The sequence below is a fragment of the Hippichthys cyanospilos genome, chromosome 3, assembly GCF_059441005.1.
Source record: "Hippichthys cyanospilos isolate Australia breed blue-spotted pipefish chromosome 3, RoL_Hcya_1.0, whole genome shotgun sequence".
Classification (NCBI taxonomy): domain Eukaryota; kingdom Metazoa; phylum Chordata; class Actinopteri; order Syngnathiformes; family Syngnathidae; genus Hippichthys; species Hippichthys cyanospilos.
The window spans coordinates 24,202,448-24,220,411 of record NC_142371.1 but is presented as its reverse complement, the minus strand read 5'-3'; the positions used below and the strand labels follow the sequence as shown (position 1 = coordinate 24,220,411).

Below are 17,964 nucleotides of genomic sequence, written 5' to 3'. Positions count from 1 at the left end.
ATGTAAAGAAGTACCAAGGTCTAAAAGTCTGATCTCTTAAATCTCTGATCTCTGAGGCTTCCTCCCACACGGCAAAAACATGCATGGCAGGTGAATTGGACATACTAAATTGTCCTTAGGTGTAATTGGGTGTGTCAATGGTTGTTGGTCTCTGTGTGACCTGAGATTGGCTGACCAATTCAGGGTTTCCCGAAGCCAACTGAAATGTGTTGTTCACTGTAAGCTATTTAATCTTGTTATGTTTTTTTTTTCATTCACATATTGTTGACCTGAAACCTTTTAAGTTAATTGGTCCTCGAATATTTTGCCGAGAGCCTCCTTTGACTCCATATTATTGCATCCTGTGGTGCATCCAGCCGTGTCGTGTCGGCAGCTGGACGGGACGCAGGTGGACGTTGGCGAGTGTCTTCAGCTGGCTCGCAGCATGCCCGCCCTCACCCAACGCTGCCAGCTGCCCTGCCAGGACGACTGCCAGCTCACCAACTGGTCCAAGTTCTCGTCCTGTTCGGCCGACTGCGTGGGGGTACGCACCCGGAAGAGGGCGCTAATCGGTAAGCCGTTCACCCTTCACATACCTTGAGATACGAGCGACCAGAGAATTGACTCTGCCTTGTGTCCACCACCACAGGGAGGAGCAAGAAGAAAGACAAGTGCAAAAACACGCAGATGTACCCTCTGAGCGAAACTCAGTACTGCCCATGTGACAAGTACAACGCTCAGCCGGTGGGCAACTGGTCCGACTGCATCCTCCCCGAAGGGGGTCGCATTGAGAGCGCCCTGGGGTTGAAGGTGACGGGTGACATCAAGGAGTGCGGGCAGGGTTACCGATACCAAGCTATGGTCTGTTACGACCAGGACGGACGCCTGGTGGAGACGGCCAGATGCAACAGTCACGGTAATACATCAAATATATTGTCAATTAACATTTGGACATCTTAGGCATGGTAGAAAAGTAGTAAGGATGGACGAGACACAAATCCCAGGACATGAGGTGTCTCACGAGAGATGAGAGAATATTTTGGCAAAATGTGAGCATGCAAATGGGAGAGGCACTTTGTGTGTGTGTGTGTGTGTGTGTGTATGTGTATACAGTGGTACCTCGGTACTCGACCATAATCCGTTCCGAGGTGGTGGTCGAGCACCGATTTGGTCGAACACCGAAACCAATTTTCCCATAAGAAATAATGGAAACTATTTTAATCCGTTTTTACCATTAAGAAAAATACCTAAAATATTATAAGAACATGTATCTAAACAACAATGAGGACGTAAATGTGCACAAGCGGTACATGATAAAGATATATAAAGCATTATTAAGCATTTTGTATAATTTACTTACGTTTTGGAGAGTGGCTGATGGCATACGGGAATGGATGCGGCGAGGACGGGAGGGAGGGTTAATCCTTGGAAGGGGAATCCCCTTTCATGATGACGCTAGGTAACGCGCCTTAAGGGGTTTTCTCCCTTCTCTCTCTCTTCTGTGGAGGTAAATCTGGCTGGGCAGTAGCCTTCCTCTTTTCTTTAAGAAGGAACCTGTCCATTGTAAGTTGCTTCTGCCTTTTTTGTTTGTCTCTTCCGTTCGATAGTGGTCCTCACTGTTTTTCTCTTTGCCTTCCCCTTATCACTATCTCTCTTAGGACCCATCATTAAGGGCTAGCGCAACACAAAAAAGTTGAAAATTGGGAAGAAATACGTACTCAAACAAACTGCGTAAGTCCTACTCCGTTGGCGGTCTGAGTTGAACTGGCGCTTGAACTGGCCGAAAAGAGCCGAGGAGCGCGTTCGGGTCGGCTCGGCTAGGCTCGGCTAGTCGAGCACGGCTAGGCTCGGCTAGTCGAGCACCGAAAATCTGATCGAGGTCCGATGCATTACCTACTTGATTTTTTTGGTCGAGCACCGATTTGGCCGAGTATAGAGGCGTTCGAGGACCGAGGTACCACTGTATATATATATATATATATATATATATATATATATATATATATATATATATATATATATATATATATATATATATATATATGCAGCTAACTATTTTTGTCATGGATAAGCTACACCGATCTATGAGCCACAGAAGAGATGGATGGATATTTTCAACATACCACCGACAAAATACTACAAAGTTAAATAGCAGTTCAAACTAAAAATCAATCATTTTGATTGTTACGTTACAAATGATTACAGAATTTTTTTGGTTTAATACTATATTTTTAAACCTTTTTTGGGCACAGAGCACAATTGATTCACATATTTTCAATTCTATTTCATAGGTGTTCCATAAATGGACACCTTGAACAGATTTACACATTTGCTTTTTTAAGTGGTATGTGTCCAGGTGCCCAGCAAAAAAAAAAAAAAAAAAATCCTGCAGATAAGCCACAGTGGACTATAAACCGCTGGGCTCAAATCACGAGAAAAAAGATGTGTCTTTTAGTCAGAATAATATGCTATAGAATCAACATTACATACTAATCATATAATAGATATTATGTACATCATAGACAGCATTATACACAGTGATTTTTTTTGTGCAGCACTTGTACCAACAGCAGGACATAAATGTTATTTTTCAATCACATGATTTCTAATTCAGACATAATTGTTGCCCTTGTCAACATTGCAATGGAGTGTTGAATAGTCTCTTTTGTTTGTGTTGTTTGCTTGTGGGTTTCTTGGATTATGTTTTTGTCTTTGACACTTTCTACACCGACGCACTTTGTTGCACACAGATTGAATCAGCACCGACACACTTACTGTACCCACTTTCACACTCTTAGATCTTGTGTTTGTCGGAATACTTGTTTCTGTTGTTTTCACTTATGTTAGCGTGACGCTACATGGCAGCTTTTAGGAGCCCACAAAAAAGTGTCAGCCTGCCATATAAATTCAGTTATCTTAAAAAAAGAAAAACCCTCAAAATGAGGTTTTCTTGACTTAAGCCGACTTGCATTTGACCACATCAATGAGGAAAATGCCATTTTGTTCACTTATCAAAATTGTTACAATTATTATTATTATTGCATAATGCTGATTAAATAATGTTTTTATTTTAGATTTTTCCATCATCCATTCATTTTATTTTATTTGCATAATCAAGTATATTTTACATGTTATGGGATGTTTAGTTCAGTTTAAAATCATTTATAAGGCATAAAATATAGTTTTAGCAACACAAAATCTGTTGTTTATTCATTATTTTATTTGCAGAATCAAGTTGACATTTTACAGTATTTTTAATTCAATAAAACAATACCATAAAATAAATGAAATACAATACATAAAATACAATACCATTGTATGCCTTAAACTCACACATTTCAATTAGATTTTAAGGTAAATCTAAGGTAAATCTAGTTTGTGATACATATATATATATATATATATATATATATATATATATATATATATATATATATATATATATATATATATATATATATATATATATATCACAAACTAGATTTACTATTTTATTAGATTTATTATTTTATGTATTCACATATATGTATGTATATGTACAGTATATGTATATCTCTGTGCGTGTGTAAAAAATATACGAATTAGTTTGCTTTTATGTACGTAATTTTTTGACCAAAGCCGTATCTTTTTGCTGCTACCATCCCAATAAGTCGAGGTCTGCTAAAGGCTTATCTGAGGCAAAGGGCTTTTGTTTGACAATTTAGCAGGCCTCCTTTTCCGCCGCGCTCCGTCGGCGTCCTTCCCGTCCGACTTGTCAGCTCTTATCTGGGATGGGAAGTACATCAAGCGGAGAATTCTGGAGACTGGTTGGGAAATTGCCGCCAAACAGAACGTGCGAGACATTTAAATTGTATGAATGCAACAAAAACAAAGACGTTTGTAAGGCATGGATTTGTTGAATTTCTCTCACTTTATTGTTTGTCTTCACTTTCATTGTTCTTGTTGGATGTGACCTTTTTTTATTTGACATGATGCCTGCAGCCAAGATGCCAATCATCTTCTCGTTGCTGTTATCTTTTTTTTTCATTGTGCCTTCGATGGAGCAGGGGATGGTGGGGGTGGGGTGTCAAAATCTAGCATTGAAAAGTTAAAATGGCCAGAGATGTTTAGAAAGACAAATCTATGGATTAGTGACTCAGATTTGCTTTTAAAATTTTACATTAAAATTATTTTTGGAATTGTCCTTCACGAAACATACAGGACAGTATAAAGTCTTCATGGCCTTGATATTTTTTAACCCTTGTCTGGTATTTCATCTCTTCCCTTAATCTTTACGTCAAGGTCATTTCACATCAAAGAGAATGTTTTGAAAGAAGACACTAGGGAGCTGATATTTCACCCAGATGGTGACAACTTGTCAAAGCTCAACATGGCGCGACCACTTAGCTATCACACTACCAGAAGTGTGTCATCTCTTGGCTAAAATACTGTCAGAATGATGTGGAAGAAAATGACCCAGAAATGGTCAAAATACTACACAATGGTCAAAAAAGTGAATGAAAGGAATGCTGATGGTATAAAAGGCAGCGAGAAGCAGATGGACTACTTCTATATAGAGAGTAGAAGATTCCCGACCGACTAGGGAATTGAACCAACCTGCTTAACAAAGGGGGATGAATTTCATTTTGTTTTCTTGACACCATGCTTGAGAAGGAGTAAAAGGGAGAATAGTTTAGACTGAGTTGACACCCCTCTTTCTTCTGCAGAATATTACTAGACTCAGATTGCAGTCTTTGTCTCCAGTCTCTCTTATTGATAACGCTGATAGTAAAATAAGATGCTCACAGATTAATTTCTACCTATTACACAGTCTAGTCAGCTCTTCGACTTTTTGTATTACATCATGCCTGGCTATGAGGGCTTTGAAATAGTGTGGAAAAATGATGTAAACAGTCATTAGCTTCGGTTAAATAATATCAAAAGCTTTTTCTCTTGTCGGGGCGGAAAGGCACGACCAGACTTTAATTGGCATTGCCGGAGGCGAAAACGTGTCCGTAACATTCTAATCAATGACTGTTTGATAACTTTTTCACAAATGAAATTAGCGCTCGAACCTGACTTTGAGGGTTAGGCTAAGTTAATGTTGATTGTTGGGAATGTGTTGGGATTTGAGAGCAACACAAGGTTAACGCAAACGTCAACAAAGGAGATTTCAGCATAACAGTATGCTTGATTTTTTTTTTTTATATGAATAGACTAACATATTTTGTCAATTGTGTTTTTTTTTCATGACATACAGAGTGATTTCAACTACCTCTTTTTTTTTTTAAGGAATTTTGGTTATCAAGTTTAGTGGTACAGATAAAGGATGGAGGGACATTTTGAGGATGTGAAATAGCTCAAGTGACACTTGTATGTTTGTGAGCGAGATGTTCAATTTTGCTGCCTCATCACCTCATTGATTTTGCTAATCGAAGGCGGAACAGCAACACATTGTACTCCCCTGGGTCTGACAAACAACCGGCTATTAAAAACCTGCTCGTGTGCTGGCTACAACTGAAGCTAAATTGTAATGATGAAGCTTTGCAGCCACTGCACATTCTTCCTTTTCTAGAAAAACAACAAAGTACTCTCGACAAACAAGTGATTCTGTGAGAAAATCAGGCACCTTCATCATCAAAGAATTCAGCGAGCGCTGTCTTAAAAACATAGACAGAAATAGTTGCTCAACAAATTGAATGAAAAACATCAAAGACGCAAGAGTCTTCGCCTAGCTTAGCCTGAGGGTTTTTGTAAATGCTGAAGACAATTTTGAGTCACCAGCAAAGACACACTATTCCTCAACAATAGATCTGAAAGTACACATTTTGTCATGTTTTCCAAGAACATCAAAAACAAATGAGTCGGCTAACTTAGCCTCAGTACGACTAGTTTTTACAAGTATGTTTTTAAATCAGATAAATTGTAAATTTTCTATCATTTACCTTTGTGTATGACTGCTTCTTTCGGATTAAGAGCATTATAGCTATTGAATTTTCCGCACTATAAGGTGCACTGGATTATAAGGCACACCCTCAATTAATGACATTTTAAAACTTTTTCCATATATATAAGGCGCACTGGATTATAAGGCGTACCCGCAATTAATGACATATTTTGAAACTTTTTCAATCACAATATAGTAATACTCAAAGTAATAACAATAATAACTCAAGTAACAACTCTCAATAGCATAATAACTCAATGTCAATATGACCAATCTTGTTCAACTGTAAACACACAAAAGAAACAGGTCAAGCTTACTTTATCAGTTCATTCCCCATCTACGAATTCTAATCTCAATATTGATCCATATATAAGGCACACCTGATTATAAGGCAACCATCAGGTTTTTAAAAATATTAAGGCTTTTAGGTACGCCTTATAGTGCGGAAAATCAGGGCTTCTCAAACATAGCTAGCCTAACTATTTTTGCTTGTAATTGTCTAAAAAGTAAACAGATTTTCAATCCTGCTGTGACAAAATCCCACGAGATAGTTTTTTGTTTGTTTTTAATGCTTTCGTTAATTTACTAGGCCATTGCTGCCACTTATTTGTCTATCAAATAAGACTAGTCTAGTGCCTCAATTTAGCCTGTTTTGATTGCGGTGAGCTTTCCCGATTTAATCATTTTAAACACAAACAACAAATTCGGATACCAAATTCACTTTTTCATAGCCAGGCCTTGCGATAAAATATGACTTATTCTCTAGCCGCACTCTGCCGGGTTTCTTCCTCTGTGCCCTTGAGTGAGGATGAGTCACAGTAATATGGGAGATTTAATGTGCCCAACAGGTGCTTTTGCCCCCGAGACCGGTATGCAGATGAGGCACCTGATTTACGATGGTGTATGCCTCACTTCACCAATGCACACTGCGGTTGTGGGGTTGCCATACGAAAGAAGAAGAAAGAAAGAGGGCGCATCAGTGTGAAAATAGGGGCCGGATGCTCATGTTCGGGAACTGCACCACCAACCCCCACTGAGAACACATTTCCTTGTTTCCGGGTACATCTTTGTGTGCCGCTCAAATCGCACCCCTGATGAGTTTCTTCACAGGAAGTCACGTTAAGTCAGACTTCAGTGCGTATAGACAGCCCCTCCTTATTACGGTTACGATCTAATCGCAAGGCATTTTGGGGATGAACGTGCCAACAAAATGTTGTTTTTTAAAGGAATATAGCCATTTAGAATCTGACTTTTCATTAAATGTATAACTTTTCCTTTCAGTCTTACTGGTATTGCTCTATGAACACAATTAAAAAAAAAAGGTGCATCACAGACTATGGTAGAGCTGGACAATAAAGTGAATTTATTTGTCATTTTATTAAACAGACAATTTGAGGATTTATTAACTAGTGAAATTGAGATTAAGTTGTTACTAAGACGTACTGACAATAGTTACTAACTACAGTACTTAATTGTGGCTTTCAAACAAGTTATGCACAAGCTATGATTTTATTTTTTTTTTTGCAAGTTTTCAAATCTTAAGATTAAGTTTAAACTCATTTAAAATTGACGTATGTTATTGTTGTGTGAACAATTTTCCCAGAGTGATGTTTTGAGTAATCAAGCCTTTAAATAAATGTTGGGTTTGTCACTTTGATTAAAAGCAATTAAAATCATAAATCGGCATAAGTTATTGTTGTCTGAAAAATTTTCACAGGATGTCTTTTCGAGTAATTAACCCTTTAAATGTTTGCTGGGTTTAGTCCTTTGATTAAATTTGATTTAAATCATACTCATCCGAAATGACTGAAATATATTGAGAGTAAAACCTCCTCATTGTTCTCTAGGCTGATGTGAGAAGATGTTTTACATATCAGGCACAGCTTCATAAAAATATGTATCCGTGGCAATTTGTGAGAACATAACAAAATTAAGCTTGAATGGTTCATTGCTATTCTTGGTGATCTGTTGTCTATTTCTGCCCTGTGATTGGTTGGCAACCAGTTCAGGGTGGATAGATGGTACTATCCGCTCCATAGTGAAAGTGAATGTTTATCATAGCTAGCTTTGATGGCTTTCCTGACATATTTGTGAACATTTTTTATCATGTACTGTGATCTATGAGTGTTAAGCATCAAAGACATGCATGAGACACATCCAATGAGTTAAATGCAACAAAGTCCATGTCTGGTGATTTTTTTTTTCTGGTGTATAAAACACATCAACTCATTTACTGTCTTTTGTGGAAGTTTTTCCATCGTTGCTGCAAAGTTTGGTGCCTCCAGTCGATTGCTAATAAATGAATGTTCAACTGTAGCAATAGCTGATTACTCAACCTCCTAATGAGTAGCCAAAAAAACACATACCCACACACAAAGCCGATCAGGATTAATGACTTTTAGACTTTTTTCCTAACAGGTTACATCGAGGAAGCATGCATCATCCCTTGCCCATCTGACTGCAAGCTGAGCGAGTGGTCCAACTGGTCGCGCTGCAGTAAGTCATGCGGCAGCGGCGTCAAAGTGCGTTCCAAGTGGCTTCGGGAGAAACCCTACAATGGAGGAAGGCCCTGTCCCAAGCTAGACCATGTAAACCAGGTGTGAAATCTTCTTAGAAATGCAATTGTTTTTCATGATTAGTGGGGACTGGAAAACCGCTACAAAAAGTGAATTCCACAACGTAGACTAGCCCCCCACCCTTATGGACATTTTTTGTACGTAAATAAATTGTATGAAATGTCTTTCGTAAACCCAAGCCCTCCCGATCTTTCTTTGCCATGCCCAGTGATCTCCTAACAGTAGTATGGTTAAACAGTCTCTTTTTGGGAAACTTTTTTTTTTCCCAACACATTGCATCGTGTATCAGTGAATGATGAGCACAGCTCACTAACTCTCAAATTTCCCCGCAGCACAGAGCACTACCGCTACCACTACCCCTCCCCCCACCCATTCCCACATTGCAACTGTTCTTAAAGGGCCAACCAACTGTGTTGTCACATGTAAATCTCCGTAGAGCTCGTGGTTTAGTTGAAAGCACCTTCATTTGAACAAGATTGTGTGTTAGACCTGTTAGACTGCTTCAAACCTGGTTAGGGTTTTTCATTTGTGAAAGCTCCCACATTTGCATTAAAACTATTGCTAAAGACAACTTGCCTAATGCTATAATATAAAACGCTGCAACTAGGTTAGATTTTGCAATCATACCCAACCTTCAAACAACAGCTACTATACTCTCTAGCATGTTGTGGTTCAATGCAGTACAACAACGAAGGCGCGCTAATTATAAATTTCAACTTGCCTGTATAATGTAAAACTCCATTGAGGTAACATTGTTTTTCAAATGAATCCAAAAATAATGGCCTCGCCCCCCCCAATGAGCAGCGGAGTGCTTTTTATGACAGTGTGACGATGCGAGTGGTGCAGAGAGAGGAGTTGATTATTAATGAGTTACCAGCTGAAGCTTGCTGTTCTTATTGCAGCTCCTGCACATTTTTATGCTGAGTAGCGACTGTGCCGAAAGTGTCCACCTTTCACACTCTTAATGTTAATGCTAATGTTAATGTTTAAGGGCCACAATGTCACCCTAATGCTCTTCATCAACTTTGCACCATAACTTCCTATTGGTACTCCGGATACTCTTTATTCACTCCACTATCGATACATAAATGGCCTACTTGTCCACACAGCTACAGACTCACACATGCTTGCACATACACACAAAGATAAAAAAAATAATAGTAATCATGACATCCAGTATGTATTTATAAATGAAGATGTATGAATGCATTATTGAAGAGTTATGTATTTGTGTGATTGTATTTCGTTGTCTGGATGCGTGAGTTCTGATGTTATCCTTTGCCTTGTTAAATCAATGATGCCGTGTTCTGTGTGTAAACATTTTGTTGATTAATCCATGTCTCCTTTTAATCCTGCTCTACTGGACTTCTGGATGTTATCAACTGCTCTAGGCTCAGGTAACTACTACTCTATTGCCCTCATTTCCAACATAAAGCATGACTACTCGTTCTGCTTCTACCACCGTTTGTTTATTTCTAACTTCAAATGACGGTGCCAATCAAAAGGGTAATGATTAAACTGTGCTTGGGGTCCTCAGGTGTATGAGGTTGTGCCGTGTCAAAGTGACTGTAATCAGTACGTTTGGGTGGCCGAGCCTTGGAGTGTGTGGAAGGTCAGCAACGTGGACCTGAAGGAGAACTGTGGAGAAGGCGTGCAGACACGAAAAGTCCGGTAGGCATCACATACTGCACTTTGCATTTTCAGTTTAGTAGACACTCTTGGAAATATTTGATTAGTTTAACCTTTAACCCAGGTCAAAGTGCCCTTTTATAAAATTAAAAACTCTATTCACTCTTTCATTTTTAATTTTGTCTTTGTCTTTCTTATATATTTTTTAAACAACTAACTGACTGACCATCTTAGGTAAAGGTTCAACCATCGACTGTAATTAAGTGATCACCCAACTAACTAATTAACTAATAAACTAACCAGACAGAAAACAAACCAACCACCTGATCAACTTACTAACTAAACAACTATATGACCAATTAACCAAGTTCTCAACCAAACAATTGATCATCTAAACAGCAAGCCAAACAAACTAACCAAATGACTGAACTAATTGACCACTTTAAACATTGAACTCACTCACTAAACACTGCCAACCAATTAAAATAAAAAACGACTGACTACACTGATTAATCAACCTACAAACCAAGTGACTGACCAAACAATAAATAAGTGATCAAATAATCATCTAACTAATTAACCTAATTAACTAACTAACCAAACAATGTATTAGTTGTCTGCCAACTGACCATGTGAGAAACCAAATGAACTAACTAACTAACTAACTAACTAACTAACTAACTAACTAACTAACTAAACAGCACCAAACAAATAAACCTAACAAAATACCTGACTTCTCTGACGGGTCAACTAACAACTCACAAACTAAGCGTCTAACCAAAAGCGGTAAGTCAAACAACAATTAATCTAACCAGCTAACTAACAACTGAACATCTAACTTACCAACTAAATGCATTTACTTGCCTGAACAAAACCAAACTAAATAACCCACTAACCAGTCAATAAACTAGTTAAACAGCTTAAGAGAAAATAATCCAACTGACCAATTTACCAACTAACTACACCTACTCTTCCTGACAAAACTGACTGATGAACCAGCCAAACAAAATGCTGTCAGACAAACCACAGAGTAACTAAACAACTACTTACCATCTGACTAGACAACACCAGTCAATTAAAACCAGCAAAATAGCTGATGACCTTGACTGATGAAATAACTCCCCACAGGGCAAGCATCTGATCTAGTTAAAACGTTTTACAGAAACTCAAAAATAGACCAAACTTTCTAAATGACCATTTTACCCGCCAACCATCCACCGGTCAGCCTAATTATCAATTTAACGTTCTGGGGTCTCTTAATTGAGCTTTTGCTGCGGACAGGTGCATGCTCAACACCATCGACGGGCCTTCGGAGGCGGTAGAGGACTACCTGTGCGACCCTGAGGAGATGCCCCTGGGGGCTCGGGAGAGCCGTCTGCCCTGCCCCGAAGACTGCGTCCTCAACGACTGGGGTCCCTGGACCCGCTGCAGCCTGGTGAGGACACACAAGCTCTCATAATGTCACTAATATTTACTGGCAAGCTGTGTTGTGTTTGTCAAGAGTGACTTATTTTTTTAGAAGAGACGTGTGCACTGGGATGTTGCAGAAAAAGTGCTTGTACATCACGCATACACACACTTGATGGTGTATTCATCCGGGAGGCGAGATGATTGATGACACGCCGCACTCGACATTGCACGCACTACACAAAAACCCACATCAGTGTGTTAATGTAACCGCATTAATAACTACAGCGACCCCGAGTACAAGGTGTCTGCAGAGCCTCAAAAAGTCTTAACACTTAATCCTTAAATCCAAAGGAGCCGGTTATCAAAGTGGCCTCAAAAATGGTCTCAAAAAGACTTAAACGTGGCTAAAGTTGAGCGCAGATGTAAATGACTCATTTGATAGAAGAAAAAAAAAAATCATGTGATAATGCCCTGTAGGGGGTAGTAGTATACATAGTAGGCTAATCGGTTGATCCCGTTACAATAAGATAATAAAAAAAATAAAAATAAAAAAACAATCAAATCGATTGAATGACTCATCCAGTAAGCAACCAACTATTTAGCTTGGAAGCAGCGATTCATTAGCAGCAGTTTAGCTGACTTTATTTTACACAGATCACCCATTGGTTGACTTCTAGATTGCTGACTGGCTCATGGGTTTGCTATCATGCAGGGGCACGTTGTTGCTGTTACAAGCTAACTGACCAACCAACTAACTGTCCAAACTACCTCTAACAGAGCAATCAACTAAGTGACCAATTAACCAACCAAATGGCCAAATAGTTTGCCGGACAGTCAACCAACCAAGCAATCAACCATCACATCAACAAACCAATTAATCAACTTACCAACCGACTGGCCAACTATTTAATAATAACTGAAACCAATCTAAGCAATCAACTGACTAACTGACCGAGTGACAGACCGACCCACCAACCAACTAACCTATCAGCCACCAAACCTACTAACAAGTCACTAACCAACTAACTAACTTGGCTTATGAGTTTGCTGTCACACAGGAACGGTTTGTTGCTGCTACCAAATAACTGTCCAAGCAACTAATTGTCCAATCTAACTAAGTAAGCAAATGGCCAACCAACCTACCAACTACATTAACTAACTTAATTGATCAACTCATTAACTAATGGCCAATTAATCAAATAATCAATCAACTAACTTACGAACCAACTTGGATTGTCTTGTGAGTTTGCTGTCATGCAGGGGCAGTCTGTTGCTGCTACAAGCTGAGTGACCAAACAACTAACTGTCCAAATTACGTTCAACAAACAATTGACTTACCAACTAAATTTCCAACTAGCTTGCCAACAAACTACCACATTAACTCACCAATCGATCAACTCACTGACTGACTGACCAACCTACTGTCCAACTAATCAGATAATTAACCAACTAACCCACTACGGACGTAACCAACCAGACACATGATCAACCAACTTATTTTCATACCACCAACCGAAAACAAATCAAAGTGACCAATCAACTGACTGCCTGACACTAACCAACTAACATATTAGCCAACAAACTTTCTAAGAAGTAACTAACGAACTAACTAACCAACCAGCCATTATTACAAAGCCAAGAAGTCAATGTTTAGTGGCTAAGACAAAAAGGTTATGTAAGATTTAGGTAACGTTTGAGTCATTCAATGTGTTTTTGCACGGCTGAAGATAAAGGGATAAGGGAAACTTCTGCTTCCTTCCCCAGACTTGTGTTGTAACGCTCTGAATCAATGTGAATCTTGCACTCCAATACCATCATCACCCTTGAAACTTTTCAAGCATTTTGGCTCTCATCTCTTCCACTCCTCGTTCCGTAAGTGTCCTTGTAGGATATGGGAACGTTTCCCAGGAGGAGGCAACGCTCCGAGTCGTTAACGCACTTCCCCAATTCTCGGTGCCTAATTGGACCGCGGGGCTCTTGAGTCAAGAGCAGAAGAAAAAAATCATAAGAAAAAAAAAGTGTATGATCTTCATATTTTGATGAAGAAACATTCCCCGAAAGAAACTGATGCGGGAAGGGAGCCAGAGTGTGGCGACAGGTTCACCCAGGAAAGAAATCTGAAGAAGAGAGGATGGGTAATGATAAAATAGCAGCATGGTGACTTAGCTGGCGCGTCAATAAGTTAGTTGATTCAGTAAGTTAGTTAGGCAGTCGGTCAGGAGTAGCGACGTGACGTTCGTGAACGAACCGAGTCTCATGAATGGTATATTTGCTTGGTTCTTGAAAAATGTGTGAATGTTTATTTGATGACTTTTCCATGTCAAAACTAAGCAAAGTTTGGCACAGTTGCTAACATGCCTATTTGCTAACTTGTTTTGACATAAATTCAGCCCAGGTCACACTTAAATAATCAAAGCATGACACCAATGGGTGAGTAACAGCAGTGTTTATTCTATGATGAAAACATTGACCTTTCAAAATATACAAAACAAAAATAGCTGACAGTCAGTCTTTTGAACGGCTCTTTTAAGTGAATGAACAGCTCCTTTTTAAAGCGTCAAAAGTCCCATCAAGAGTCAGTAGATTGTCGACCAGTCGATCCGTTGATTAATTGGTCAATCTGTTGATTCATTAATTGATATTGTGGCGAGGCGAAGAAACCACACGTTGCTGTGCTAGTGTAGATCTTTACTCTTCGCACAACAAAGTCCAAAATGCAAAGACAAAGCCAACAGGTTCAAAGCATCAAAGGTTCATAGCAACATGCCTACTGGATGAGAGACATGGTCCTAGTGCCCGCCTAATTTTAACATTTTAAAAAGTTACCTTCCATGTTTCTGAAAGCGTATAGAAACAAATATCTCTGTGGAGGTTTGTGGTGATGAGTGTCAAAAACAAAAATCAACCATGTTAACACTTGTGCAGTTTTTGTCCAAGTCTTTCAACTGAAATTTCACCAAGATGGTTCCACCATGTCAAGTTCAACATGGCACAACCACTTAGTTAGCACACTCCCAGGAGTGTGCCATCTCTTGTTTGACATACCGCCAGAATGACCTAAAAACGAGGACAAAAAGTACATGTCCGCTTCTTCTCTGCTTTCAGCCATGCACAAGAAGTAACGGTCGCGTTCGTGCGGCGTACACATTACGCTCGCCTAGCGCTGGAAGACTTTGTCCTGACACCACCGAAGAAGAACCCTGCAGCCTCAACCTCAATTGCTTCAACTACTTCTACAACATCACAGGTAACTATAGCTTTGTTAGCATAGCGATAGCTACCAACAACCGGCCATTTATTTGTTGACATAAATACACTGGAGCGGACAAATGACTGTTGCTTTTTGAGGGTTTCAAAAGACTATACGGATGGTAGAACAATCCATGCAGAACCTAATTTCATCTGGGTTATATTGCATTTTTTTTAGCATGCATCCAAAAACAAAACAATAAACAATACATGTTCTTCTTGTCAGATGTGTATATATGTATATGTACATACAGTATATACACTTGCCTTGAGAGGGTTCTACATGATCTCAATCAGCTGTACATACATTTTAGATTTTTCTAATATTATATATTTTTTAAAGATCTTTTGATCACAGCCATTAATTCACTTTGTTTCAGCTCTATTTCATTCATTCAGTTATTCCATAAAATGACACCTTTAACAGATACACACAGTTGCTTTATGTTCTTATTTTCAATTTCTCGGTCTCCTGTGCCCCTTAAATTCTAACAGCAACCCTTTGTGAATACATTTTTATCCAGGTGATATAGGAACAACCCACCACCACCACCACCACCACACACACACACACTCACGCATGTGCACACATTCACACAACACTACCATCCAAATATAATGGTTCATTCCAGCCAAGCGCATCATTGAATCAAAGCCACGGTGGAAAGCATCTGTGCTACACCTTCGCATCGAATGTTCTTATCCCTTTCAGTCCCCAGAGTAGCACACCTCACCTCCCACAAGGAACACACACACACACACGCACCACACTGCATGTGTTATTGTTGTGGTGTTCATCAATGAACTGGCTGTGGCTAAAAACAGACACGCTTGTTTTTGTCAGCTTGGAGTTGGTGGTGGCCTGCGTGAAGGGTTTTTTGGGTTTTGTTTTTGCACAAAGTGGCATGCATGTGAAACATTATAAAGCAGACATATTGTTTTATTTCTGAGAGAATTTGGGAGAAAAAATGTTGAGGCAGAACCACACAAGTGCATGAAACTCACTTTGCACCTACCATGTAGTTGGAAGCATTAAAATAATGTAAAAATGCAACAATTCATAGGATCATTTTTTTTAATATTGCATCTTATCTAGCCAAACCAAGGACTACGGGGAAAGTTGGGTTTGAGCTTTGAATTACTGTTATGTTAGATACAGATGGTTGGAAATCAGGCATCCTTGATCAAATGAATTTTACTGCTACTGCATCCAATCATCTAAAATGTATATTCTTCTACCGTATTTTCCGCACTATAAGGCGCACCTAAAAGACTTAATTTTTTTAAAAAGCTGATGGTGCACCTTATAATCAGGTGCGCCTTATGTATGGATCAATGTTGCGATTGGGATTCGTAGATGGGGAATGAACTGATAAAGTAAGCTTTACCTGTTTCTCTTGTGTGTTTACAGTTGAACAAGGTTTGGTATATTGACATTGAATTTTGTTTGGGGGTTTCATCTTAGAATGTTTTACTCATTCAAACCCAAAGACGTATATACTTTTTTTTTATTTTCTTGAGAGTACAGACATTCAATCACATGTACTTATTTATATATTTTTAGTTTTTCAGTTGTTTGGCTAATAGAAGTTTTAAAAATGGCTGGTACTAAATGAATTAAATAATCAATTATTGTAGGTAAATAAGTACTCAAGTAATCAATTAATTTAGACGATTAAGTGCTAAAGTAATCAATTATTTTAGTTTAAAGTATTTAATTGCCTTGATACTGCAGTACTAAGCGAATAGATTAGTTTTCATGCTAAAGTACTGAAGTAGCCTAAAGTAAACAATTACTTTAGGTAACTGAAGGACCTTAATTACTTGAGGTAATGAAGTACTAAAGTAAACAATTAATATGAGTGATTAAGTACTTAAGTAATCAATTATTTACATTATTCATATAGAATCATTATTTGCAATCATTACTTTAGTACTTTACTACTGATGTACTAAAGGAATCGGTTAGTTTTGGTACGGAATTAGCCAAAAGTAATCATTTACTCCAGGTACTGATGTAATTACTTTTGTACTTACTCACCTAAATGAATTGATTCCTTCTGCACTTAATTCACAAAGTACCAAGCCATCTAGACTGTTAAAAAAACGTAAAAATATGTCTTTGCGATTGAATGAGTTAAAAGATAGTTATCTTACGCTTTTTATTTTGTTGCACACTGTTGTCATGGCAACACGATTTTTGAGGGTCGTACATTCATGAAACTTTGCAGGCCAGTCGAAACCTTTCAAATTTTCAAAGGTTGCCTTACAGTATGTCCTAAAAGTACTCCAAGGTTGGCAGGGCTGCAAGTGCCCTTTATAGCTGCTCACAGCTGTCTTGTATGTTTTGATTTAATATTTTGTTCAGATTGGAGCACGTGTCAACTGAGTCCAAACGCCGTCTGCGGGCAGGGGATCAAGACGCGAATGCTGGACTGCGTTCGCAGCGATGGCAAATCGGTGGACATAAAGTTCTGCGAGGAGGTGAGTCGCCTTTGTCCCTCTCCTTATTTTATTTAATGACCGTGTGAAATATTGTGCAGTATTCACATGGGTGCCGTGTTGTTGCTGCAGGCCGGGGAATTGTGTTCATTTATAACGAGTCTTTGGTCCTTGTAATTGTAGCTTGCTGTGATGTTTGGGTTATTTACAAAGCTCACGATCTTATGCTCCTGCATATCATAAGACAGCTGCAAAGGCTACTGGGAGTTGTATTGCCATTGCATGGGGGTCGGAGTAAACCACCAAGGCGTGACTTCCGAATCTAACCACCGCTTTATGCTATCTTATTACGTTATATTTCATGTGGTGTGTGTGTGTGTGTGTGTGCGTGTGTGCGTGCATTCAGCTGAACCTGGAGAAAAAATGGCAAATGAACATCTCCTGCGTAGTGGAGTGCCCAGTGAACTGCCAGCTGTCCGAGTGGTCGACCTGGTCCGAGTGCTCGCAGACCTGCGGTCTCGATGGTAAGTTTCATCTGATGCTTTGATGCACCAAAATGATGAAAGTGTTGTACAATTGGTACATAAAACCTTAACAGTGACGCATTTATACCCCAGCTAGCAAGCACACAGCCATGACAGTCTTCATTTTCACTGTCGGAGTTATCAATAAAAAGAGACAGAATAAAAGGCTAAGAGCTTGAGTGAAAAGAAGGAGAGAGCACCAAGGTCTTCTGGTGTTCTCTGGTTCTCC

The 17,964-nt window shown here is 39.0% G+C and overlaps 1 protein-coding gene across 1 annotated transcript in view; it reads left to right on the top strand.

Moving 5' to 3' along the window:
• Nucleotides 1-17,964, top strand: part of thsd7ab (thrombospondin, type I, domain containing 7Ab) — a 110,669-nt gene that overhangs the window by 70,304 nt on the left and 22,401 nt on the right. Inside the window, exons 13-21 of the mRNA XM_088410582.1 lie at nt 357-551; nt 629-895; nt 8,324-8,502; nt 9,873-9,878; nt 10,019-10,152; nt 11,392-11,545; nt 14,626-14,767; nt 17,138-17,253; nt 17,618-17,735. Of these exons, the coding sequence (XP_088266708.1) occupies nt 357-551; nt 629-895; nt 8,324-8,502; nt 9,873-9,878; nt 10,019-10,152; nt 11,392-11,545; nt 14,626-14,767; nt 17,138-17,253; nt 17,618-17,735 (1,311 nt within the window). The remainder of the gene's footprint in view (nt 1-356; nt 552-628; nt 896-8,323; nt 8,503-9,872; nt 9,879-10,018; nt 10,153-11,391; nt 11,546-14,625; nt 14,768-17,137; nt 17,254-17,617; nt 17,736-17,964) is intronic.